Here is a 25,585-nt window from a genome sequence, read left to right as displayed (position 1 = left end):
CCCAGTGGCTGTGCTATAATCAAGTTGCATCAGTCAACTTTATAACCAAGTCTCCTCCTTTTTTTTTTCAGCACTTCATACCTTCTCCTATGCCTTCACATACGTGTCTCATTCAGTAACCCAAGAGACAAACACTGCTGACGGCCTTGGAAAATAGCAGCTCCAGGAGAAATTCCTTTTCCCTTATTCAGCGGCAGTCCAGTAAACAAAGAAAGCCCAGTGACAAAGTTGTGTTCACTTGGGAAACTCTAGGTCCAGCAAAAGGGGATAGTCCCAGGAGTCGCTCACCAAGTCGTCTTTCCCGAGGGAGAGAACCCCGCTTAATCTTTAGAACTCCAACTGTGTTGGATATGTAATCAATAGAGTTTACCATCAACCCAGGTCGCTGAACCAGTGACCAGTTCAAGACAGCCTAGACTCAGCAGGAATTGCAAATTCCCCAGCAGACCCTGTTAGAGCCCAGTGGAGGTGGCCCCTTATTGTTTTTCTCAATAAAAGACTAAAAAGCTGTCTGCATGTTTTGAAGGCATCGACAGCCACCCAGAGAAACAGGACTGCTTATGACTCCATCTAATAAGCGCCTGGCAACCATCAGCCTCTCTAATTGCCATGTGAGTGAAGAGGTGGGAATTTTAACAAACAAAGTCGATTTCGAAGTGTTACTGGAAGATGAAAAATGTCACAGAAGCGCCTAGCCACGAGAGGCGAGCAGAGACGCCTGCTTCTCTCAGGACAGCATAATCCCGAAAGCCGACGGAAGCCGACACGAACCCTCCCAGCACCTGCCTCCTTGACACTCACAAAGAGACACGTCAGCTGCTCAGGAAACTACAGGTACCACTGAGACACCCCAGACCCTTTCCTTGTTGTCTACTCGGGCAGAAGAGGCGGCTTGGAGGCCCGGTGCCGAGAGTTCTGAGTGCCCCGTTCCCTTATATTCCAGGCCCTCTCGAAAGGGAAAGGAGATACGGGAATCCTTCCCACGCGGGTGCTGTCACAGTATTATTGTTACCCTCACCCTCTACAGAGCGGAAACTAAGGCTCAGAGAGGTTACGAGCAGTGGGGGCAGGCCTAGGATTCAGGGCCCCTGTGACTCACAGTCCAGTGCTCTTGGGTCCTCCAGGAAACGAGGCCTACACCCTGGGCTCATCTTACGCAGATTAGGAGCAAGTGGCGTCATCTCAGGGCCCGACTCTCAGCTGGGGCCAACCATCGCGAGAGCTAACTAATGACAGGTGTGCCTCCCTACTGTTTATATTAAAGGGAACGAGCGCCCAGAATAGATGCTCCCCCATTTACCCCGGGGTTTCCTGGTCTGCAGGGCAATGGGATCTGGCTGACACTTCTCAGTGTTCCACACCCAACAAACCGGCTCTATTCAAAAAGGAAGTCCGGAGATGTGATCACCCCACTTATCTGCACACCTTGGTTGCTTCCAGAGGCCTTTCCTGTGCGTGACCTCACGTGACCACCTGGACCATCTGAGCAATACCTTAAATTGGTTTTTTGAAGATTCTTGAGTTTCCAGCAACCTTGTTGAAATATAATCCAAAGTACCCCCAGGAAGGGACAGCACTGTGAACCATTAGTGGTTTGCACTTGGCAGCCAGCTGAGAATCAGGCCCTGAGAAGTGGGAAAAAGGACTGGGAGGGTTTGGAGAGGGTCAAGAAGAGAAAGAAGCAAGAGAGAGGAGGCGGGGAAGGTCTGAGCCCCTCCCAGCAGCTCACCTCCCAGTTTTGCAGAAAGAGGTTCCCGCGGAGCCATTCCTTGCTTCCCCACTCCCACCAGAGAGACCAACTCTGCCCACGGGGCCAAAGGTAGAAAAGTCTACAAGAAAAAAGGAGACGAGACAGGAGAGATGGGAAGAAAACACAGAATAAACCAACCATCAGAGGCTCTTCAATCTTAATTCATTTTATTCTACAAAATGCTACTCAATTGAAAGTGGAGAAGCTAACCAAAAAAAAAAAAAAAAAAAAGGAAAAAAAGTTGTAATATGTTCTCTCTTCCATAGCAGCAAGCTTTTTCTAACAAGCTTTCTTTAGTGCAAATACTGTAGGCTTGTATTACAGTAAAATAACAAAACAGAACAACAACAACAAAACACCACCAGAGATGCTTTAGAGCAGAGCTACTCCTCAATTTTCAAAAGTATACAAAGATTTCTGAGATCACAGTCCTGCCTGGAGAGGCCTATTTAGCAGCCTTTCCAATGGGACCATTCCACCAATACTTAAAAAAAGAAAGAAAACAAGGTGTTCAGAAAGATAAATTCCCCATCAAGCTGTAGGAATCTTGTACAACTTTTTTTTGCCTCCAGGATCTTATAGCAGTCTTTACGCCACATCATCGACATACCTCAAATACAGATGCACAAAGCTTATGATTGTCTACTATATCCAAAATACTATATATACATCTCTCACTGCAGAAAAGACACCCTGATACCTATTCTTTATACAAAGGTGAAGATTTCCTTCCTCAATATCAAGTAACCACAAACTAAAAGAAATGGAATAAACTTTTAATCATACAGAGAAAATAATTTTTTGAGGAACAGGGCAGGTTCTCTTACAATGTAGACTTCTTGGTGACCCCTGTCCCTAGAGGAATGACAGTTCATCTTTCAAAACAGACCTTTTTTTATACAGTTTATACAGCACAAGTCACAAATCATTTTAGAAACAAAAGAAGTATCATTAGCCTAAATTTTTAAAAAAATTATAAAGAAGAAAGAGAGGGAGAGAGGAACTAAGCATTTTAATGCTATCTGTTTCTATTCAGGCTTGGTACAACACAAAGATGTAAACATTTAAAATAAATAATAAAATAAATGTCAATTTCTTCTCCCCCTCCCCTTCCCACGCCCCGCTCAAAATTTGACCCAGCTCCTCCTGAACATGTCAGCGTTAGAAAATTAAAACCCTTTTTGATGTATGACCAAAATACTAGAAGCATGAAAAGATGTCAAATAGGTAGTGGGGTGACTGGGTTTCCTTTTTAAAAGGTGCAGGAGGACATGGGCACACTTAGAAATGTACACACGAACACACACACACACACACACACACACACACACACACACACGACCTGTCAATAAATAGTGAGATGCTGGCTTTTAAGATGAATGCCAAGAAGACTCAACAAGCAGAAAATAGCAAGACCCCTTTACTTAAGTTTTTAAAAGAAAGTTACACACACCACGTATCCTATTGGTCCACAAATTCTATAAGACTCAGGTCAACCATCTGAAGAGTGCAAAGGAGCACATCCCAGGGAAAACAAGTTTAGAGGTGGAAGGATATTGTAGGGGATGGGTCTTTGAGAACAAACCTCGGACTGAAGGCAATCTTGCCTCGGATCTTTGGAGAAAGACCTTCTCACCTCCAAGTGTTTTTGTTTATTCATTACTTGTGGGCTTTTAATAAGGGAAGTCCTCATGGCTCAGTCTCACCCTAAAGAAGGTATATATATATATATATATATAAGTGCCTAACACATCGTCTGGCACATAGTAGGTGTTATTCTTTTCCTTCTTAAAGAGGCCACGTGGATGTCTCATCAGAGGAGGAAATCAACCTGAAAGTTACAAGATGAGACCGCAAGAAGCACTGGTGGTCCATCAGGGAAATGGGAGAAAAGTCCCAATGCCTGGAAGTTGAGCTCATCCTTAAAGTGGAGCCATGTGGGAGCAGAGAGGAGACTCCTTTCCCCAAAGCCTGAGAAAGGGAACCAGTAGCCTCTGATGGTTCTTGGCGTTGAGATGCTTGTGTTATTGGGCACAGTGAAGACACCTGGCCTGTCTCACAGGCAGAACAATGACTTCTTTCTGGAAACGTCCTCAATGAACTCTCTGCTTTGAGTTGGCTCTGGCAATCGCCTGAACTTCACCTGGGATCTCCTCTCTTTCCTGTGTCAGCAGCTGTCCCCATCCACCCAGCCAGGAAGAGGACTATTCCCAGAGAGGCCAGCCAGGTGGCCAAGGGGACGGTGTGTTTCACACCAGCCTGTCAAGGGGTGCCTGCCCTATGCCATCCCAGAGCTGCCTGCAGCCCAACTGGAGTCCACACCAGCTGCCTCACGGCTGGGGACACAGGGGGAGCACAGGGTTCCCTGCCCGAGCACAAAGGCCTCCCCGCTGCGGCTGCTCCCTGAGGGGGAAGAGGAGGAGGCAGGCCTGGGTCTGGTGTGAACTTGGAGAACAGCCAGGAGGAAGTGACTGAGGGTACACTAGTGTGTTAGGTGTGAACATTCCGCCTTCTCCGAATAACCTCTGGCTTTGGGGAAGCCAGACTACCTCCCAGAACAAAGCTAGAGGGTCCTGAATAGAAACACGGCTCCGGAGGCCTCAAGATCCTGAGAGGCGGCTGGGCTTTTGCTTTCTGCTGGTCCCAAAGCCAACGCAGCTTGAAATCGGAACGAAAGCCAGACACTGTCTCGGGCATGTCCAGCCCGGCCCCAAGTCACATACCGGGACCTGCCTTGGGATCAGGGCTGTGCAAAGTGGGGCACAAAGGGACTTTTAGAAATAAAACACCAGAAAGCAGCTTCGTTTAAGAAATATATATATATATGCAAAAAGAAGCAAATAGCTCCCAATTGGCCACAAACACCACTTGAGATGATTAAGCCTTTCAGAGCTGAGCACACCCCAGCTCTCTTTGCCCGTCTCCTGCTACTCCTTGCTGACTTCCACGTCCTTGATTAATCTGAAGCCAGAGAAACCCAGTGGCCCAATCTTATTAGGAGCGCCCCGCCCAGAACTTCTGGGGAACTGGGAGGGCAGTGTCACAGCCAAGGAATGTGGGAAATAACATTTTTAAAGCATTTGGGGACAAAATACTTTTTCTTTTAATCTCCTCTCTCTTCACGCCCTATCTCTCCACACGTCACTCCCAGTCACAGCAGTCTGTGTATTTTAGGCATTTGGCTGTTCCATTCTGTGTGTCTAGTGCATGGCAAGTGGATAATGGACATTAAATGCCAGCCCGCGTGCCAGGCCTGGGTACGTGAAGGGAATAGGGAACAGGGAACCATGTCACTGCTCTCTTTCTCTCTCTCTCCCCGGAGTCCAACTTTGAGTTCTAACCCCCACTGGGTTGATTTAAATAATATCTATATAATTTTAAATTATCATCCAATGATCTCTAGAGCTGAATCACAATAGCGGGGTCTCCCTCAGAGCACTAGCCCAGCAGAAGCTCATTCTGGAAGATCAACCCTGGGGAGAAAAAGGCTTTGAGGGGTGGGAGGTGGGGACCACGCTGAGCTCTGCTGAGCTGTGCTCTTGGCGAGGCTGGAGGACCCCTTCCCTGCCCCCCACCCCATGGGAAGGGAGCAGCTAGCTTGCAGCGGGAAGCAACACATCTCCTGTCTGATTTCAGCAGCCCCCAAGCATGGCATGTACGCTGCAAGCCACAGTGACAGCTCTGGGCCAGCTGCTCACAACTGGCTGATGGATCTGAGGAGCACGCTGGGGTGAGGGGCAGGGGAGTGTACAAGCAAAAGCACTAGCTCCATTAGGTAGCAGACGGCCACAGGGGGTTGAACAGGCACCTGGGTGAGAGGTGAGAAGCGGGTGCTGGGGCTGCTGCGAGGCGAACCCCACTCCGACTGCCTCCCTCCTTCCTCCCCCTGCATTTCTGTCCACAGCAGAGGCGCTTTTGAGGCTTGGGGAGGGGCCAGGCCCACGCTCATTAAACCTCCGTGGGTGGCATCACCCTGAGAGGCAGGGTGGAGGAGGGCAGAGCCGGCAGGGACTTGGAGTGATTTGTGGCTCCTAGGGAGGGATGCCTCCCTGGTCCGGAGAGAAGGGTCCGGGGCAGAACGCCGAGGCAGTAATTACAGGAGACGTCCTACTCAAGACACCCATGTGGATTGTTGGCACTATTCCTGGCCCGGTAATTAGGCATTTGGCAAACCCAATCTGTGCCCCGGCTGTCTCACTCACACCCTGTCTTTTGGCCAAGCCGCTCCTCCAAAAGCCGTCTCCGAGGATGGGGAGGAAGGGTCCTCCGAGCCTCCCAGCGGTGGCGGCATCTCCTCGAGAGCTCAGGGAGCCCTGCTGGTGGTTCTGGAGATGGTGGTGGACCGGGAGTGTCAGGGGAGGAAAGGTTCTGTATTGCACATCGACTGTCCCCTTCTGGACAAGTCAGCCCCAGCAGAAGAGTCACCTGCTGCCCCATCTCCAGAAATGAAGAGCTTTAATATTCAGACCACCCAGATGAAATGTCATGGCAAATTTGATAAAAACCAAGAGGAAGTGAAATTGACACTGGGGGAAGGAAGGGGCAAATAGTGGGAAGGTGAAACCAAAAGGCACTGAGCATGCTTGGTGGGGCAGAGAAAGACACCATCACTCCAGAGACATGTCGTGACAAAGGGACGGGAACGGTCCACACCCGCTTCAGGCTCTTCAGAAGCCAGAGAGATGCCCGGGTCCGCCGAACCAAGTTGTCCAACGTTTTTCAAGAAACAGGATTTGCTTTGCAAGATGAACGAGGGAGGAGGTCCCGTGACTTCCAAGAGATCGTCCAAGTCCTCCAGCGCCTCACTTCCAAATCCCACCTGGGTCTCCCCAGAACCAGGAAGCTCTCTGGCAGGGTCCCCTTCTTACCCTCGTGGCCCTGGAGTGCTGAAAGGTGCTGGTCCCTGGGAAGGAGGCAGTGACGAGGACGCCCCTGGGAGCTGGGTTACAGAGCCAGCAGAGTCGGGGAGTTCAAGGAGTCTGACGACTGGTCCCCACTGCTACTGCTTCTGCGGTGAGCCTTGGAGCAGGACTCAGAGGGCGACGCAGGCGACTCCTGCTCCAGGACGCTGGGGTAGGTGAAGACGAGGTTCGAGGTGCCCGGGGTGATGGCAGGAGTGGAGGTCACCACTATGGGGGTGTGCAGGGGCTCCTCCCCATAGAAGCCCCCAGCGATGCTGATGGGCTTGATCACGGAGCGCTGGGCCTTGTCCAGCCCCGCCGACGAGGACGAGGGGCTGTCCTCTTCCAGGGGCTCCTGCTTCACCACCACGGCGCCTACCCCTCCACTGCCCCCACTGCGCAGGGCCTGCAGCCCGGAGGCCGGGGGTGACCGGCGCTCCTCGGGGCTGATCTTGCACACGGGCCCGTGGGCCACCAGCATGAACTCCAGCTTCTCTTTCTCCTTCTGCAGCTCAGCGATCTCCTTCTGCAGGCCCGACTTCTCCTCCTCCAGCTCCTCCGTCTCCTGCAGGGGAAGAGGGGTACGTGAGGGACGGCAGGGGCTGCGCTGGGGGGTTGTCAAATCCGGCTGAGAAAGGGAAAGCCAGCCATGTGCTCAGAGGACAGACCATGAAGGCAGCAAGCTCACAGCCCACCTGCACGTTTAAGGTTTCCTTTTGTTTCCAAAGCTCCAGACTGAGAGAAGAGGAAAGTCAGCTTGGAGGAAGGGTGAATTAACGATCGTAGCTGTCATGATCGAGCACTTACTTTGTGCCAGGCACTGTGTTAAGCATTTCACAGGCATTATCTCATTCAACCTAGCGGTTTCTTGAAGCAGGTATCAGCAACCTGCAGGTATCAGTTTGCAGATGAAACTGAGTTTCCAAGAGGTTTAATCATTTGCCCAATGCCACAGAGCAAGCAGGTAGGGTAGCCCAGATTTGACCCCAATGTAGCTGACTCCAGAGTCCACATGCTACTACGCTCTTCTGCCTTGGTGCCAGGACCGCCCCCCGGTACGCCTGAGGGGTGAGTAATAGTGAGATCCGGTGGGGGAAGGGGGCACAGCATGCAGCTCCACCCCTCTCTCCTCGTGCCTCCTCAGCCCCATCCCGCTCGCCGTGGACACATGGACACTAAATTCTAAGCTGCGTGGCAGTGCAGATTTCTGTCTGCGCACACAAGCCCAGGACAGTGCCCAGCTTATAGGAAGATCTCAATGCATCCCGTCTGGATCTTCACCGTCCCTCTTCCCTTTTTTGCTCTAAGTAGAAAGCATATGTTTCAGGACTCACAGAAGCCCGGGAGAACATTCAGTTCAGCCCCCGAGCTTTAACAGATGAGACCCCTGCCAGCCTGAGCGGGCACGTGAGGCTGGCATGGACCTCAGCCCTTCCTTTCACACAAAGCCAGAGAAGCAACAGATGCACATGCAGGGGGTCGTTATGGAATACGGAAAGGCACGTGTCACCAGCCTCTTCCCCACTTTTCCCGAACACAGATTCCTGTTTGAGAACGAGATGACATGGGCCAGAGCTTCGCTAAGCAGCCGAGTACAGCACATTCCGAAGTGAAAAAAAGTTTCCATCTGTCTCAAGGGTCTGACGAATGTCATGAGCTTATGAGAGGCTTCCTGTGGAGGATGTGGCTCAGGGCCTGGGTGGCTGGGTCGTAGGTGGGGAGGCGCGGGGGAGTTGGGTGTGAGGCTTCTAGGGAGGTGGGGGGAAAGCTGAGGGGCCTCAGGGGGGCAGGCTCTTCTGGGGCTGGTGGCAGAAGCACCTGGGGGAGACCCAGGGGGCATGGCTCCTTGCAAGGTCAGTGGTAGGGAGGGCTCTGCTGGGGGAGTCTCCCCGGGGAGTGCTGAGCACTCATGGATCCGCCTCGCGTGACATCGGAGCACCGCCACTCCTCCTCCCCGCCTCTAACGCCGCCACGGGGCACCACTACAGGCACCGCGCGATTCACGCCGTGCACGTTCAAGACCCACGAGCGAGGGCTCCAGGATGGACAAAGGGAAGCAGAAGCCGGTGAATGGTAACTGGGAGGATTAAATAAAGTAACAGGACGTGCAAGGCAATGATCTCCAAAGCACCATCCTGGCTGGTCGTTGCAAGGATTGCCGACGGAGTCTCCCTCATCTCCTCACTTTGAACACATTCCACCCAGGAGAGTCAGTCCTGGCTTTGGGCTTCCCCCACACGGCATACGGCCCATCCTGGAGGGCGGGGCTCTGGAGGGAGTTATGTGACGTTGGTCAGGTCAAGCTTTTGAGAGGGAGGGGTAGGGCCACGGGCCCCCAGGTGTGGGCAGTTAGGCAGCAGGGGAGAATGACTCACAAAGGCAGAAGGAGGTACCAAGGTGACAGCTTCAGGCTCAGGGCAGAGGCAGGGAACCCTCCCAGCCACGAAGGATATGAGAAAACCCCAAGACAGTACAACTCAGCTGCACGTGACCCATCTCCATGAGACCTAGAGAGCGTCACGACCCCTGCAGGGGTGAAGGAGCCCAGAGAGCAGTTCCCCACAATGCTCGCCCGCCCAAACTAGATGGCTGAAGCTAGGCCGGGCCACTCCTGCTGGTGGCAGGCACCCTGGGAAGAGGAGCCCCAGAGGAGGCAGGTCTGGGCTTGCCTTGGCTCCTGGGCTCGCCAATGCCAACACCCTCTGCCATCCCTCACCCAGGAGCCCCAGCAGGTCTCAGTGCAGGGATTGCACAGGTGCTGAATGAGAAAGGGTACCAGGCCCAAGAAGCCTGTCCAATTCTCTCTGGGCCCAGGCTGGTGCTAAAGGCCAGCTCCCTCTCCCCAGCCCTCTCCTTTAATCAGGGCAGTGCTGACCCATGTGCTAAAAGGAAGCAATGTTTCTGTCTGCACTGACTCACATGTCAGCCACTAGGGGCAAGGAGGAGGGGAGGGCCGGGAGCCCTGGGGTCCCTGCTCTGGCCCGCCCAGAAATGCGCCCGCCCCACGCAGAGCTCCTCACCGCCTGCAGCTTCTCGGTCAGCTCCCGGCGGCGGTTCCGGCACTTGGCCGCGGCCAGCTTGTTCCTCTCCCTCCGGATTCGACGCTTCTCCTCCTCTTCCGGGGACAGCTAGAGGCCAAGGTCAAGGATCACGGTTAGGCTCGGATAAATGGCTCACCACCTTTTCGGCTGTTAACTGCATTTGAAGTAGGGGAAGAAGCCCTTCTGGAACTGGGGAGGGGAGGGCCGAAGGCAAGAGGAGCGCGGCTCAGAGGCCCAGAACACGCGGCTCACTGCTGTGTGGACGCCTGGGAGGGCGCTTAGAGCTGAACCCCCCCTGGAAGGTGATGTCGCGTGTTTGAAGGGAGAACAGGGTAGCCATGGGTCAGGGACTCACCAGCCCAAGCATGATGGCAGCACGTGTCAGGCCAGCCCCGACTCAGTGCCAAGGCCCGAGAGAACGGGCTGGGACTGCTTCCCGCAGAGTCCCCTCGTGCCAGGCCCGCCCCACCCACTTATGCAGCTTCCTCCACTCTCCGCCTAATTACTCCTCCCCATAACCCTGCCTGCTCTGTGAGCCTCATTATCTCCACGTGATTAAGTAGCTGGGCCCAGAGTAGGAAGCACCCAGGGGGGCATGTTCTGTTGCCAGAGGGAGGGCCACCCCACTCCCAAGCCCCTCTGCCAGCCCTCGAGTGCTGGCTGCTCACACTTCAACCCCGAGGACTCACCCGTGAGCCTGGCACAGTGCCGGGCTGGACGGGACCAGCGAAAGGAGGAGGGGCCCTGAGGCAGGTTAAACCCTGCTGCCCACCACATCCACTCATTCAGCCAATGAGCCCTTCTGCACGCCAGGCACAGTGTGAGGGCTTAGAGGTTTGTCAACAGACCAAGTGAACACAAATCCCCCCGCAGCTCCTCACACTGAGGTTGGTTAGGGGCCCGCGGCTCAGGCCAGAGGGCAAGAACTCTGCCCCCACCATCGGGGCTGACACTCTGCTTACACAGAGCCCTCCTTCCAGAGGAGGGCCACCAGCCCCTCGCAGAGGTGATGTGAGGAGATGGCTGGGGGCCAAGGCAGAAAGCAGTTCAAAAGGACAGACCACCCCTTCAGTCATCAGACTGACGGCACCCCTACAAGATGCCAAGTACAGTACTTGGGGCTTAGAAGATTCTGGGGGAATAAGACCTGAGTCCTACCCTCAAGGGATACATGGGGAAAGGGCCAAAGCCACTTTTGGAGGGGCTAAGAGAGAAGCCGCCCCACTGACGGATGCTGCCTGGACCACCAGCCATCCTGTGAGGGAGGGAGCCACTGCCCAGGCTGGGCCCAGGCCAGAGTCCCCAGGACGCTCCCTGCAGCCTTGAAGGTGTGTGGCTGTGACGTCCTGAACGGGACACAGCATCACTGCAGCAGCCTCCAGGAGGTGCGCACTGACCTGAGCCCATCCAGCCAGTAGCATCTCTGTTAGTCCTCAGGCCCCTTCCAGAGACCCAGTCTTGGAGTCCACGCTGGAGTCCCGGTTCTACTTCCCTCCTTAGGCCCCTCCTCTGCCTAGGAACCCAAAGAGCCGTTGGCTCCACGGTCTCCCTTCTGAGAGGCGTCAGGCAGCTGGGAGCCAAACGCAGGTGTGGCACTTCTGGGTGGACTTGGACAGATTACTGACCCTTCTGAGCCTCAGAGCCCCATTTGTAAAATGGGGTTAATAGGACCTGCCCTGCCTTCCACAACGTTTCTGCAATGATCAGATGAGATGCAGTGTGAGAGTCCTCTCTAAACTAGAAAGTGCTAGAAAGAAGATGCAATTCAGAGGTCTCCTCTCTGATGCCTTTTCTGCACTCACTGAGCAGCAAGTCAATTGGAGACCCAGAGTCCACAGATTCAGGCACCCTGTTCTCTGTGGAGACCAGCTGAGGTCACAAGGCCACTTGGCCAAGGCCCTGAATACTGGCTACTCCTAACCCTGTCTCAACCTGAGTCCAAGAGGGTAACCCTGCTGCAGTCGTGGGTTCAGGGCTCAGCACTGAAAGGCTACCAGGGTTCCCCTTGAGGCCCAGCTAGCCCCCCTCCTCCTTCACTGATGAGGGGCAGAAAAGATGGAGAGCTGGTCCTGGTCCACTTTGGCCTCCGTTCCCCCTTGGCTGCTTCTGGACAAATTCTGACCTCCCAATTGCCCTAGAAGCCTCGCCCCTATGTGGTGAGGTGTGGGGCAACTTGTGGGAGCTCTAGGCTTAGGAAGTGTTCAGGGGCGGTGACAACACGGTTACAACTTGAGTGTGTCAGCACCACCACATACCCATCCACAAGCCACACACACCCGCCCCTCCCCGCCACTGCTGGCCTCAGAGGGAGCCTCTGGGGCAGGTTACGGAGGAGGGCAGTGAGGCACCAGGCCAGTCCCTGGTAACAGGTTCCTCCCCCTGGGGGAGGCTGGGAAGGCGGAAGTGAGCCTCTGAGAAAAGACCCTCGGGCTAGGAACCCAAAGAGCCAAGGTTCTAGGATGCCGCCACCTAGGCTTCCTCCAAGCTGCCAGACGATTATCTGAACTCCTAACTGACATGGGATAAAACACTTCTGGCTCTCTCTTTCCCTCTCAAAAAAGGAAGGAAATTCTCCAAATTGTCTTAGGGCACGCCTAGGTGGTGCGGTAGGAAAACCACAGGGCTGAAGGTCAAAAGAGGTGGATTCCAGTCCTGGCTCTGCCACTAACTCACTGTGTGAGCCTGGACAAGGCCCTTCTTTCTGGGCCTCAGTTTCCTCATCTGTAAAATAGGTGCAGAGGGAAAATTATTGAATTTTCTATAATTATTGAAAATTATAGAAAAGCTGGTCTCCAAAGTCTCTTCCAGATATAAACTTCTAGATTTGGAGTGAGCCAGGTCCAAAAAAGGATGAAGAGTATTCAGCACATCTTGCTTTGTTGTCCTGCTAACCCAAGAGTCCCTCCCAAGCCTGGCTCTTACTCAGGGGTCCCTTACATACAGGGAGAATCCAAATCGTCAGTGGCTACAAAGCTTAGCACCCTGGGCTCCCTGAAGGAGGCACATTTATAGAGGACCTTAGGATCACTGCTACTGCAATATTTATAACTACAGGTATGGAAAGCAGCAGTGAGGGGGATACTGGCCATTTGCCCCAGCAGCAGACAGCACCCGGGAGCTGTGTCTGTTACTGTCTATTACACACACCCCTCCAAGTTGCCCCTGCACAGGGCCCTGCCACTAATAGAACCAACCAACATGTAATGGATACAAGGCCCAGCTTTTTCCTCAGAGGAACGGGGCTCCTGTGAAAGCTTCCGGTTCCTCAGAGCAGTGACCCTTGTGATTCTAAGTGTCCTGGGGACTAGTGGCACTGGATCTGCAATTATCCACTGGGCACCACGTTTGAAAGGTCCTTGGATTGGAACAAGGAGTGGAGGTGGACAGTGGTTGAAATGGGGAGGGGTTCCAAAGCTGTAACTGAAGTAATTCTTCAAGCTAACATTTCATTTGAAAAAGGGATTCTACTGCCAAAGTATCTCCCTTCCCTGGACTTGTGGTGGCATGGTGCTGGAGAAAGAGCACCGCACAGGGGTCCAGGGGCCTGGTTCTAGGCCACGCTTCCCCACTCACTTGCCAAGTAGCCCCAGGTAGCTGTGTCCAGGCCTTGGCTGTGTCATCTGTGAAGGGGGACAGATGGGGCTCTTGGAAGGCTCATTCCCTCCTTTCTGGAATTATGCATGACTCTGATTTCTCTTTTGGGAAGCAGGGGGCCATCGCTGCCCTGGTAATCTGTTAATACAGACAATGGGCCTTTTGAGTGTTGGGCCCATCTAGGTAGTGAGATGCTACCTAGAGAGCAGAGGCCCCACCCTTTGCTGGCGTCTCTCTCAGCCAGGTTGACTCCTGCTCAAAGCTGAGCCCCTTGAGGAAAAAAAAGGCTGATGATATCTGACCACCTCCCCCCCCAGCCCCGGGAGCTCAAGCAGCTGAGCAGACTCCAAAGACCCCAGCGTCCCTCCACTTCCGGAATGTGCATCCCAGGCACTTGAAACGGGGTCCTGCCTTGAGTTGGAGGCCTGAACCATGGAGGGAGAATGGAAGTAGTGTGGGCAGTACTGGTCTAGAAGGGGCGGGGGCCTTTAGGACTGCTGGGTGTCTACCAGATACTGGGAGACAGTTAAGGACTCCCCAGAAAGCTCCCAGCCAGGGTTCACTGGCTGCTTGTCCTGTGGCCCCTGTACCAAGTTATCAGAGAATGATACTGCTATAGGCAGGGCCTAAGTCCTGCCCATGTGCTGACGCCTCACCACTCACTATGTGCTTTCCCACCATGATCTCATTCGGCTGGAAGCAAGTCCTGGCCAGCAAGACCCTATCTCCATTTTGCAGCTGAGGAAACTAAGACACAGATTCTAAGGGACACAGGCGAAATGCCTGACTCTCAGGTCTCTAGCTCTGCCTCCACTGGTCCTGAGCTCCTTCATCTCCCCAGCGCTCCCGGAACGTCGACCCTGCTCCCTGCCAGTCTTCAGAGAAACACTGCGTTATAAGGCCTGGAAAGCCACCAATGCGGCTCCTGATAGGAACTGTACCTGTTCATCTCTCCTCCTGCGGCCCACAGTGGTGCCAATGGTCTTGATCACGCCGGGTCTTGGGAGGGCCATGTGCCCGGGGACAGAGGCCAGGCCCGGCAGGGGGCTATAGGGGTGCGAACGGGGGTACGGGTTGGACATGGAGGTGATCACCGTGGGCTGCACCATCCACTGCAGGTCCTGGCTGGTCGTGATGGCGTTGATGGTGGGGATGAAGGCGCTGCCTGAGCCAGGCATATCTACCCGGAATTTCTGAAATGAGGAGAAAAGTAGGATTGAGCCAATAAATACTGCAGAACAGGACAAGCAGAGCCAGGAGGCCAAAACTGGCAGAAAGTAAAGTCAGAGCCTGGGAAGCCAAGGTCAAGACACTGGGTGGACTTCCTGCACATCCAAGAATCAAGGGGATCTTAACTATTCCTGGGACCCCCATGTCAGATCTGCTCCCTGACTGAGGTCCTGGAAACTCCATCCCCAACTGGCTCAGCGAGGATGTGGTCATATCTCCAATGGCTTCTAGGATACATGTGGTCCCTAGCAGCTCACACTCAGCAGGTCCTCTCTGAAGCCCTCCAGGCCAGCTAGGCCCCCATTTGCAAGAGAGCAGGCCTTCCACCCGGGGCCTCCTGAACTTCTGGGTCACTTGCCATTATTTCCGAGGGTACCAGCTTAGGATCCCTTGAGGAGATTTGCCGACCATCTGCTTTGCAGCAACGAGGATCACCAGGAAGGTTGTTATGTCTGCTTTCGTTACTTTCCAAACAGGCTCATGATGGGGTTGTGGCCCCATCAGGGTGAGACCAGGTCCATGAAAAGATAACCTCTGACCCATGAGACTGAAAGTGGTAGCGTCTGCTGCCAGACTTCCCCTTGCTGTCCTTGTCCTCCTTGACCTTCACCCCCATCTTGCTTGGGGCAGACACACTGTGTCTCTCTTTATCTATCTACATATCTATCTATCTGTGCTCACAGGCGTGTCTGTGTGAAACTTTGCTGCTAGCTCTGAGTTTTCTCCCTGTCACTTAATTTATGCCCAGACCACGTTGCAGAGCTCTGTGGAACATGCTGCAGGAAGCATTCTATTTAAAATATAAGATGATGACAGAGTACAAAAGCTAAAATGGGCCATGCTCCTCAGCAGCTGGGCTTGACCTTCCTTCAGGGCAGCTACTAGAAAGCGAGAAGGAGGGAGAAGGGAAAGATCCCCTACTTCCAGATTTTCGGGAGAAAGCTCCCCTCCTGAAACCCTCAGCCTTGGATAATTCCTGTTTCCACAAAAAGGTTCTGCACATCCTTTCTTCCCTAACTTGGTGGATGAAATATTGACAACAATAATAACTAACACTTACTGAGCACTTATTAAATGACAGGAACCATGGTAGTGTTTAACCTAGATTGTCCCATTAATTTTCCCTCTGAGGTAAGAACTACCATTATCTCCATTTTAGAGGCAGAAATTCAGGCTTAGAGAGATTAAGTAACTTATCCAAGGCCACGTTCTAATAAGCAGTGGGGTCAGGATTCAAACCCAGTTCAGCCTGACAAAGAGGCTAGGTCTCTCAAATACAGTGCAACACCAGCTTCTGTAGCATTGTTTTTTCCTGCCTCAAAATCCAGCCCCAAGTGCTGGTATCCATCCCCACTGCCCTCGGACAGAGCATCAGGGTCATCCCCACCAAGGGTCCCTACAGACCTTCCCTCACCCAGGACTCCCCACAGGTCTGGTTGACCCCAGATGAAATCCCAATGCCATTAGCATGGATGCTATAGCATCTCCCCTGTATTGGCCCAATCAGACCAACCAGGATTAGAAGTGTCAGCAGCAGCGGCAGCTACCACCACCATGGGCTTTGCCCCTGGTGACAACAGCCGGGTTGCTTTGTGTAAATACTTCACTGCAGCTGAGGGAGCTGTGGACCCTTCGCTGTGGACCCTTCCTTGCTCACTCCCCTGCCAGCTGCCTGACCCTAGTCTGGGTAGTGGAATGTGGCTGTCTCACCTCCCAGACTGCCCTGGGGCCCCAGGTCAGGGGCATTCAGTGAAGAGAGTGACCCAGTGCAATGAATTCTGGGATTCTATGAAGTTACCAGTGCAATGGATTCTGGGAGTCCGTGAGGCGAGTTGCCCAGTGCAGTGGATTCTGGGATTCTGTGAAGTTACCAGCGCAATGGATTCTGGGAGTCCGTGAGGAGAGCTGCCCAGTGCAATGAATGGATTCTGAGTCACCTCCCAAGGCAAAGACAACTGGACTTTTTATCCGGAGCTCACTGAAAAGTAATAGGTGTATCTGGGTATGTGTGTGTGAAGGAGGGCAGGATGCAGTGAACACGGAAGGATACAAGTGGGAAATGATCTTCAAGGAGGAAAAACAGACAACCAGGGCTGGCTGTGAGGAGGCAGGGCAGTGAGAACACGTGAGCGGCTGAGTTTGTGCAGAAGCACTAAAACCCAGGCAGCTATGTTTCTCTTGGGCTGCTGGATTGGGAGGGAGAATGGGGAGTAGTCTGAGTCAGGAGGCCTGGATCTGAGGCCCTGGTGGATCACTGAGGACCCGGTTTCCCTGTCTGGAAAGGGGAGTAGTAACACCAAACTCACTGCACTATCATGAGGATTAAATAGGAAGCTGCTTGTAGTCACGGGCTCTAACAGCACACCAGCGGCTCTCAACCCCGGCTGCACGTTGGAATATTCGAGGAGCTTTTTAAGAACACCAATGCCGCAGCCAGCCTCACCATTACAGGTCTAAATGCATTGCTTTGGGGTGGGGTTCTGATAAGGTGCTTTAAAAAAATGCCTGAGGAGGTTCTAACGTGCAGCCAGGGTTGAGAAACGCTGCTCCAAATAAGCGAAAGGTGGCGTCATCGTCATCACGACCACCGTTGCCACCATCACCATCCTCAACATGCATCGTCCCTGGAAGTGTCTGTGCGCTTACAGTGCAAAAGGGGTGGCCCCAGGGAGAATGCCAGCTTCTCATTCCTGGGAAGCACCCAACATTTTTATTGTTTCTCTTCCCAAGTCCGGTCCTGGGTTTGAAAGACACCCGAGGCATCCAGCAGGATGGTTTAATGTGACCTTCCACTTCTGTGGGGGAACTGTCAGCTTTCCTTTCAGGAAAGCACCCAAGAAATTCATTCCTCCTTCCAAAAAAACAAACAAAAGGGCTCCCATTTCAGGCTGGGAGAGGGAAGCCAAAAAGCTGAAGCAAAGCTGAGAGACTAAGATCCCTTAGGACTCAGTGGCTGACTCCCAGCCCCTCTTGGGGCCCTCCGGTCCACTCACTCTGTGATGGCAGGTCCACGGAAGGCCGTGCCCAGCCATCAGCCAGACTCCTTGCAGCAATGGCTTGGTCTAGACAAAACAAGACAGCAATAAAAACAAGGCAGTAGGTAATGACTGCCTCTGAATGCATGTACAACTTGTTTCAGAGGGAGGTAAAGCCATCTGGAGAACACACTGGCTCTCAACTGCAAGGAAAACACGTCCTAGCCCCTGAGGGGACTGGGGCTGTGATAAAGAAGGCTTTTGTCTGCAGGTGGAGGCTCTCTGAGACACACACAAGTTTAAGTGAGATCTGACAGATGTGTCTTGTCTCAACTCCAAAGGTATTTTTCAGAAAGCGACACTGGGGTTGGAGAGGAGAGGAGGCCTAGGAGTCTGTGAAGCCAGAAGTCAGCCTGGCATTCTTCTCTGACAACAGACCCAAGAATCAGTCAAATGTCATGCTGGGGAGAAATCACGGCTCTCTACGAACGGGTTAACACTGAACAGAAACCAAGATGGGGTTTCCCAGCTGCGGGCATTAGGGTGGTTTGATCCCTGATGCAGCACCAGGTGTGTGCTGGGAGTGGGGGGCTACAGGAGGGAACCCAGGACCCTCACTTGACTCCCCTGGGGCTCTCCAGCCCCCCGGAAGCTCCTCCTATAGGGACAGAATCGAAGATGCTGGATGGCTGTGTGGTATTCCAGCCTGGCAGAGCCTCCAAATGCTTCCTTTCACTGTGTCATCCTGTTGACTTCTGGGTGGGCAAGAATGCCTATAAAAGGACAAACTGCCCCCCACCCCCACCAACCTCCTAGAGCATCTTGGCAAACTTCCGCTGTCAAAGGCCAGATAGTAAATATTTTAGACTCTGGGGGCCATGAGGTCTCTGTTGCAGCTACTCAACTCGGCCCTACTAGCGTGAGTGCAGCCACAGACGAGATGTAAACTAACGGGCGTGCCTGTGCTCTCTTAAGCCCTATTTACAAAAACACTCGGGCCAGAGTTTGGCAGCCTCTGTCCTAGAGGATCATTCTCATCTCTCATGCTCAGGTTAGTGGAAAAAGAATAAAGAGAGGAAGTGAGAAAGCAAAAAATCACAACTGTTCTTCTAACCCAGGGAGTGAAGGGATGGACTCTCACTAGACAGGTTGAATCTCCAGAACCTGAAGCCCAAGTTTGAGCCCTTACGAGCCTTGCTGCAGGTCTTTGGGCAGCAGAACCTCCTTATCCGGAAGCATCCTGAATTTAAGGGAGCTGCGGGGCCGCTCAGTAAGTACGTGTGTCCTCCCACTGCCTATGAGAAAGACAGCTCAGAACACAGGGCCCCTAGGGCCACCCAACTTCATCAGGTCAGACAGGTCCCTGTAGCCCAGCAGTTGCTAATTTGGGAAAATGACCTTTCTGAACTCTGCAGGGCCTTGGATTCAGAAAGAAGGGTCACAACCACGGCCTTCTGTAGAAAGGTCCAGGAAGTAGGGTTTGGGTTCCTATTTTCTGCAGATGTGGATGGGGCAGGGCTTATCCCAGAAACTCCTGGGCTGGGCAGAAATGGCATTTGAGATGGAAGTCAGAGTTGGTGTTTTGGGCCCATCACCTCAGCCAGGTGTTTCTCCATCAGATTGATTCTTGACGGGGCCACAAAGCACTCGAGCCATGAACCCCATGAGTACCTGTGACCTGCCTAGGCAGGCAGAAAGGATTATCCATATCTGGGAAGAGACTGGGTTCTTTCTCTTAAGAACCCCTTTTTTTAGTTTCCCAGCACAGGAAAAGGAAAATTCCAACATCCCAGGAGACTGGCTTGGGGAAGAGGAGAAGGCAGGGCAAATGCTGCTTCAAATGCCCCAGAATAACCTTGCTGAGGTCCAGTTTGACTCAAATGCTCTGTATTTTTACCTAACGTGGGGTGTTCTCCAAAACCTTCTATATGGAATTCAACCAATTTTCACAGATTCTGCAGTGGACATCACTTTGACCTTTGACCTTTCGTTCCTCTCTGAGGAAAGCCACTTAGCTCACCATGGAAATGGTCCTAATAACTCGTGATTTCCCCAAATTTTACAAACACTATCTCAGGTGACCTGCCTCCTGTCAGGTTCACTTGAAAGAATCATGCTATCTTTCTTCACCTAACTGCCAGGGTGAAGCACAGCAAAGAAGAAAAGAAAAAAGCAAGGAAAATAAGGCGATCGACACAGAGTTTCCAGCAGGTTCCCCAGTGTCTTTCCTCCCAGGGCCCTTCTGGACAGAAATTCCACCCCAAAGCATGAGAGGACTCTCTCCACCATTCTGTGGATCCCTTTTGTACCTCCACCAATCCTGGGACAGCTCTGCACTCCACGGGAAGGGGATGCCATCTCATCTTCTCTACAACCACAGCAGGTGAGCGTGGCCAAGTCACTGCCACGTGACAGGGTGCGAGACAGCAGCGGGCAAGAGGAGTCTTACACCCTCCCTCTCCAGCCCAGTGAGTCCAAGAGGGACAGAGTTACTGAATGGAGTTACAGATATATTTGCCTCAATCAGGGCAGCTGCCGTCATTTTGAAATGCTGTGGCCATCAAAAGATACCACATACAACACAGATGAGACACATCCATTAAACACGAATTCTTTTTCTTTCTTTCAACAAACAGACCAGAAAGTTAGCCTCCCGAATTCTCAAAATCAGTACCTTTACTCCTGTATAGCAGAGTGGGGAAACCTAAGGTAGAGGTGGCAAAGGTGCCTGCTTTTGGTGTGCCTTGTCTCGGTGACTGCTGTCCCAGGAAGACTCCTGAGATGAAGACCAACAGGATTCGGGGTCACACCCTGCTTTGGACCCAGAAGATCACCCAGACCTCATACATCACACTTGGTTCTTCATATGTCAGATCTTTTGATAACTTCCAAATATCAAATTCACCCTCAAAAGACAAAGATATGTTAGGAGGGAGGGTTTTCAAAAGAATTTGCTGAAGGCAGTCCCAAAGAGGGATGTTGTAAAACCTTTCTGAATCTAATAGCCACAGCATTCAAATAAGTATTTAGTCTTCTCAAGGAACAACAATGAAGGGGACAACAGTGATTTGGATGCGTAAGTTCGGGTGTGTTTGTAATAAGACAGAAAAGAAAAAAACAGAGCCTCCTAACTTTACACTCACCTTGCATAATGAGGCAGGCAGAAATGAAGTAATGGAAATGCACTCAGGAGTTTGGATAGGAAAATTCAACTGCCACTCAGACAATACGTGACTGCGGTTTCACCCCATTCACTTTGATGAAACAGTGACACTGACTTCCACCATCAAGAATCAGCGGAACAGACAAATTCCTGGGATAACATTTCGTTTGATCCTAATCTACAACATCTGTGAGATCAAGGCAAAAAAAAAAAAAAAAAAAAAAAAAGGCACCAGACCCTTAATATACACCTCCCACCTTCCCACCAATTCTGAAGACCACCTCCCCAAATAAAATTCCCAATGTCCTAATACAAACAATATCAAGAAAACAAGCCTTGGGAATTTGAAGACATTGTGCTGACAGATGTCAAAATAGGGAAAGAAAAAAAGCACTCCCTTTTCAACTACGTTGAAAAGAAACTGCATTTCAAAGTCAAGCAGCTCCTAGTTAACCACTGTTAAATATACGGCATTTATTTGTCCTGGATTAAAAAGAAAAAAATCCTAAGAATTCCGAAAACTCACCAGGTTAACACTCTCTGGGGCTGGAAAAATACATTCCCCAGATAGTTCTTCTAAGAATGTCCCGTAGGGGGCACTAGAGAGGTATGATTGGGGCTGACTTGGGAATCACAGTCATTTCTGGTAAAAGTTCTTTGATGTGAGGAATGTCCCAGCCTGGGTACAGTTGGCAAAAGTTCACTCTGGGGAATTTTGTGTGTGTGTGTGTGTGTGTGTGTGTGTGTGTGTGTGCGCGCGCACGGGCGCGCGCGTGTGTGTGTGTGTGTGTGTATGTGTGTATCTTGGAAAAGGATGGTTGCCAAAGAAGAGAGCTAGTCTGGTATTCCTTGAACTGTCCCCCTTGATTTATTTTCACAAGTTATCTGAGGAACAGACAAATGGCAGCCTTGGAAAAGTTCTGGGTCTTGTTTTTGTTTTGTTTTTCATTAAAAGGGGGCCCAGCTGATGAAAACAAGTTATGAAATGACCTATGTTTGTGTAACTGGCTGAATTGCGTAATGCTCAGGGCCTGAAACGGTTTAAGAGTCGTGCAGCCAGGCAGGGCATATATCTGGTAGGTGTTTTCCTAGGAAAGTTAGGAGAGAGAGAGAAAACAACAACAACAACAACAATAAAAAGAAAAAGCCAGGAGGGGGAGGTGTGTGCAACTATTAGTGACAAATCAAATCACCAATGACCAACCTCTGAGATTAAAACTATAACTGGAACAGGAAATATTTTCCATGCTTCAAGTTCCTGCCATATACAAGAACAGAGGTTTCAACAGAGTTATCTGCCCCCCACCACCTTCCCCAAGTCACTGAAACTCATGGCCATGTGTTAAGATCAAGCTTTATGAAGTGAGAGAGGAGAGGAATGTTCTAGGTTGAGTAAACAGCAACAAACTTCTCAGGAATATCAGACCCCACAAACAAAGAGAGCAGAGAAAAATAATATTCACTTGCCCAGGGTGAAACCAGAGAATGCTCTTACACTGATTGGTCCGCTGAGATGCCACAAAAGGAAGAAGGACCATCACTAACTGTCAGGAAAGTCTCCCCGTAAAGGAAGCTGAGAGAAATAAAGTGACTACAGGTTTTATCTGGTATGCAATAAAGTTACCTCGAGCCAGAGTGGGGTCACAGACTTGGGAAGTAACAAAAGCTTCTCGCGTCAGTCCTTAGGACCACAGAACAGCTCTGCTCAAAGTCACAGAGATGAGAGAAAAAAACCCTGCCTCCCTCCCCCACCCCCTCCCTCAGGGGTGGATAGGCTGAGAAACTTGTCCAAAGCTACAATACCTTGCCAATCCCTCTGGTTTGAAAGGCGCCTCACTCAAGCTGCTGGGCCGAATGGGCAGGCGTATATGCAAGAACCCCGTGCACCAGTTATTACTAATTGCAAAATCCTCATGTGTTACAGCATGCTAGGAATTAGCCAACAGCTGCTTTTTGCTTCGGTAATGAGGCCCCATTACACTCTGCTGGACTGAGTTCTCTTCCTTCTTCCTAGCACTGGTTTCCTGTCTGATTTTCTTCCAAAACAGGGAATTGCCTCCGCTCACATCCTGGGCTCAAAGCCCTAGTGACACAGATTATTCAGTTGGGGCACTGATGTCCGGTCTGACTTCCCATCTAGGCCCCAGGGTCTGAGAAAAGCCAGGCGGCGAGGTTGTAACATCTCAGTGATGAGTGCCACAGAAACGGCAGCCAAAGGAGCAGATGAGAAATCAAAAGATCCCTTCCTGGTTCGGAGAGGCAGAGAGGGACTTTTTGGGGGCTGTTGAACCGGAGAATGAGGGAATGGGTTATAAATGACTCTGACCCATTGCCTAACGATAGCTGGATTCAATACAAACCACCAATGGGGCTGCAAAGCAAACAAAATCAAACACTTTGGAACAAAATTGGAAACTCATCACCTTGGTACCCATTATTAGGGGTGCACTGGCTGCACCCTCAGTGCACAGACTAGGCTCTCTACAGTGGTGCTTATGGGGACACCAGGGCAGGTAGAGGGAAGACACAGAGAAGCCGTTTTGAGGACTCACCAGGTACGGGGAGCCACTCTGGAATAAGATACCCCTCTTCAGTTACCAAAGAGCACCGTGTCTCCATTTTATTCTCCATCAGGGTCCCTCCTCCCTGGAAGCCCACCCCAACCCCTTCTGGTTGGCTGGCGTATAGAGGCCAAGGCCACTGCCTTACCAGAGCAACTCTTGCTGCAGCCAGTTTGGCTACAGACTCTGCAGATCCTGACTGAGACGGGTTTCAGGTTCTAGCGGCCTTGTTTGTTAAGCCAGCTCCCTCACAAGCCTCGGGATGGGGGGGTGGCTGCTGCCGAGGACAGGCACCCCACCAGCACCACCAACCCAGCAGCACCCTCCTGGTATTTATTTATTCTGGTATTTATAGACAGATCGCACGCACAATCCCTCCAGTGCAAACCAGTCCGCCTGCTTTAGAAACAAGTTGTTTTTCGGCTTCCAGAACCACTCAGGAGCCCAAGCGAGGTCTCTCCACCCTCCCCGCCCCCCTTCTCTCTGCAGGCGTCCTTGCCCCAAGGTACTCCCAGACCCACAAGGCGCCCCTTCTGGTGGCAGTGCAGACTCCTTCTCCGACCCTAACAGGAGATGGATGGGCGCCGGGCACCTAGGCGCAGCCGAGCCAATCAAGGCTGACCTCCTCCTTCCTTCCTGACCTTCGCACCTGATTCCCAGAGCGCCAACCCGCACCCACTCCGGATTACTTGAAGGAGCCCAACCATGTTTCCGAGTCCCCAACATTTTTCAGAAATCAAGACCGATGGGGGCCGGGGAAGAGAAGGAGAGGGTTTTTCTCAAGAATAAGGTCCCGAGATGTAGGGAGGGGCCCGTGGGTGCAAAGATTTTTTTTTTTTTTTGTCCACCACGGAAAGAGAGGAGAATGGAGGTGGATTCCTGGGAGAGGAGGTACAGGCTCCTGGGAAAGGGACCTGCAATTCCAGGAGCTGGTCTGGATAAGATGTAGTGTGAAGGATAGGGTTTGCTGGCTGTTCCAGCCCGCTCGCCGCTCCAGTTTAAAAAAAAAAAAGAAAAAGTGTTGGCGTTGGGTAGAGGGGATGAAAGGAGGTGTGGGCAGGACAAGACGAAAATCCAGAACTTACAATGGTGGCCCGTAGGAATTTTCTCGCCAAACCAAGAAACGGAAAAGAAAGCAAGAGAGGCAGTGGCGGCGAGAGGAAGGCGGGTATCCGCCCGCGCCGCCAGGTGCACCCGGGCCCCGCACCTACCTGCTGGCCGCCGCCGCCACTGGAGTAGGACTCGGCGTGCGCAGGAGAGCCGCTGCTGCCCCGGGATGAGGTATCAAAGTTCCCGGGATAATCTTGGTACATGATCCGCGGTGGGGGCCCGAGAGGAAACAGGGTGTTTTTCTTCCCCCGCCCTCGCCGAGGCCGCGCACCGGCTGCTGAACGCTGGCTCCCTGCGGGCCGCGCCTCGGGCTCTAGTCTTCGCTCCCGGGCTTCTGCCCCTCGGCGGCGACACCCCGGGAACAGTGCCCCCCGAGCGCCGAGCGCTGCACTTCTTTCCTGCTCTACGAGCGCTGCGGGTCCGGCTGTCCACCCGGTCCCTCCCACTAAAAAGTCCGCGCGTCCCTCTGTCCCTCCCCTGCGCGCGCCCTCCTGCCCCCGCGCGCAACCGGAGCTCAGCCCGGACCGCCGGCTCAATCAAAAATTGGAAAGTAAAAAAGAATAGGAGCCCGGCGAGTCAAGCCTGCCAGGTCTGGGGACCCCCGATTTCAGGCAGGGCAAAAAAAGGCGAAAAGAAAGGCTGCCCGCTTGGAGAAACTTCTATTTCCTCCTTTTAGAAAAGGAGCTGAGAATAAACTTCCTGTGGCCGACTCGCCGCCAGAGTTTCGAGCGGTTCGGACACTTGACTAGAAGAAGGCAGCCTGCGCCCGGCCCGCGGCCGGTGGGGTTCCAGTTGAGCCGGCGCGGAGAGGGACGCGGCTCCGCTCCCCGTGCCACAGCTGCGGCGCCCGGACCTGCACCCCTTCCCCGGCGCCCGCTCCCGGACGGGCCCGTGTCGCCCGTCCGCGCCTCTCTCACTCCCTCTCTCTGTCCCCGCCGAACGCCGTTCGCTTGCTCGCTGGTTTGCTCGGAGCCCCAGCGCTCTGCCCGAGATGAGTCACTACAATGGCACGAGTTCAACTCCACACTCTTTATTCTCCAGCCCCTGCACCTCACGTCAACCCCAGACTCCACCTTGCAGGGAGGAGCGCGCGGGGAGGCGGAGGGAGAAGGCCGAGGAGGAGGAGGAGGAGGAGGAGGAGGAAGAGGCGCGGGAGGAGGCGGGCGCAGCGCCACCCTCCCTGCCCCGGCTCCCGGCCGCGCTGACGCCAGCCGCACACCCAGCGCTAGGAAGGAAGGGGGTGGCGGGTGTGGGAGCGGA

General features: G+C 52.8%; 1 protein-coding gene across 2 annotated transcripts; it reads right to left on the bottom strand.

The window, feature by feature from the left end:
• Positions 1-1,901: 1,901 nt before the first annotated feature.
• Positions 1,902-25,288, bottom strand: FOSL2 (FOS like 2, AP-1 transcription factor subunit). Of its 2 annotated transcripts, XM_082672225.1 has the most exons (5): positions 24,427-25,288; positions 17,510-17,578; positions 14,228-14,479; positions 9,672-9,779; positions 1,902-7,216 (listed from the first exon to the last, which is right to left on the bottom strand). In XM_082672225.1, exons 1-5 carry the CDS (start codon positions 24,526-24,528, stop codon positions 6,695-6,697), a joined length of 1,053 nt encoding a protein of 350 aa, XP_082528351.1. In that variant the 5' UTR covers positions 24,529-25,288; the 3' UTR covers positions 1,902-6,694. The 2 variants fall into 2 exon arrangements, with proteins under 2 accessions (XP_082528351.1, XP_082528352.1); XM_082672226.1 differs by lacking the exon at positions 17,510-17,578.
• Positions 25,289-25,585: the final 297 nt, after the last annotated feature.

The sequence above is a fragment of the Grampus griseus genome (genome assembly GCF_964374135.1).
Source record: "Grampus griseus genome assembly, chromosome: 15".
Lineage (NCBI taxonomy): Eukaryota > Metazoa > Chordata > Mammalia > Artiodactyla > Delphinidae > Grampus > Grampus griseus.
The sequence above is the reverse complement of the archived record's forward strand: the minus strand, read 5'-3'. Positions and strand labels throughout refer to the sequence as shown.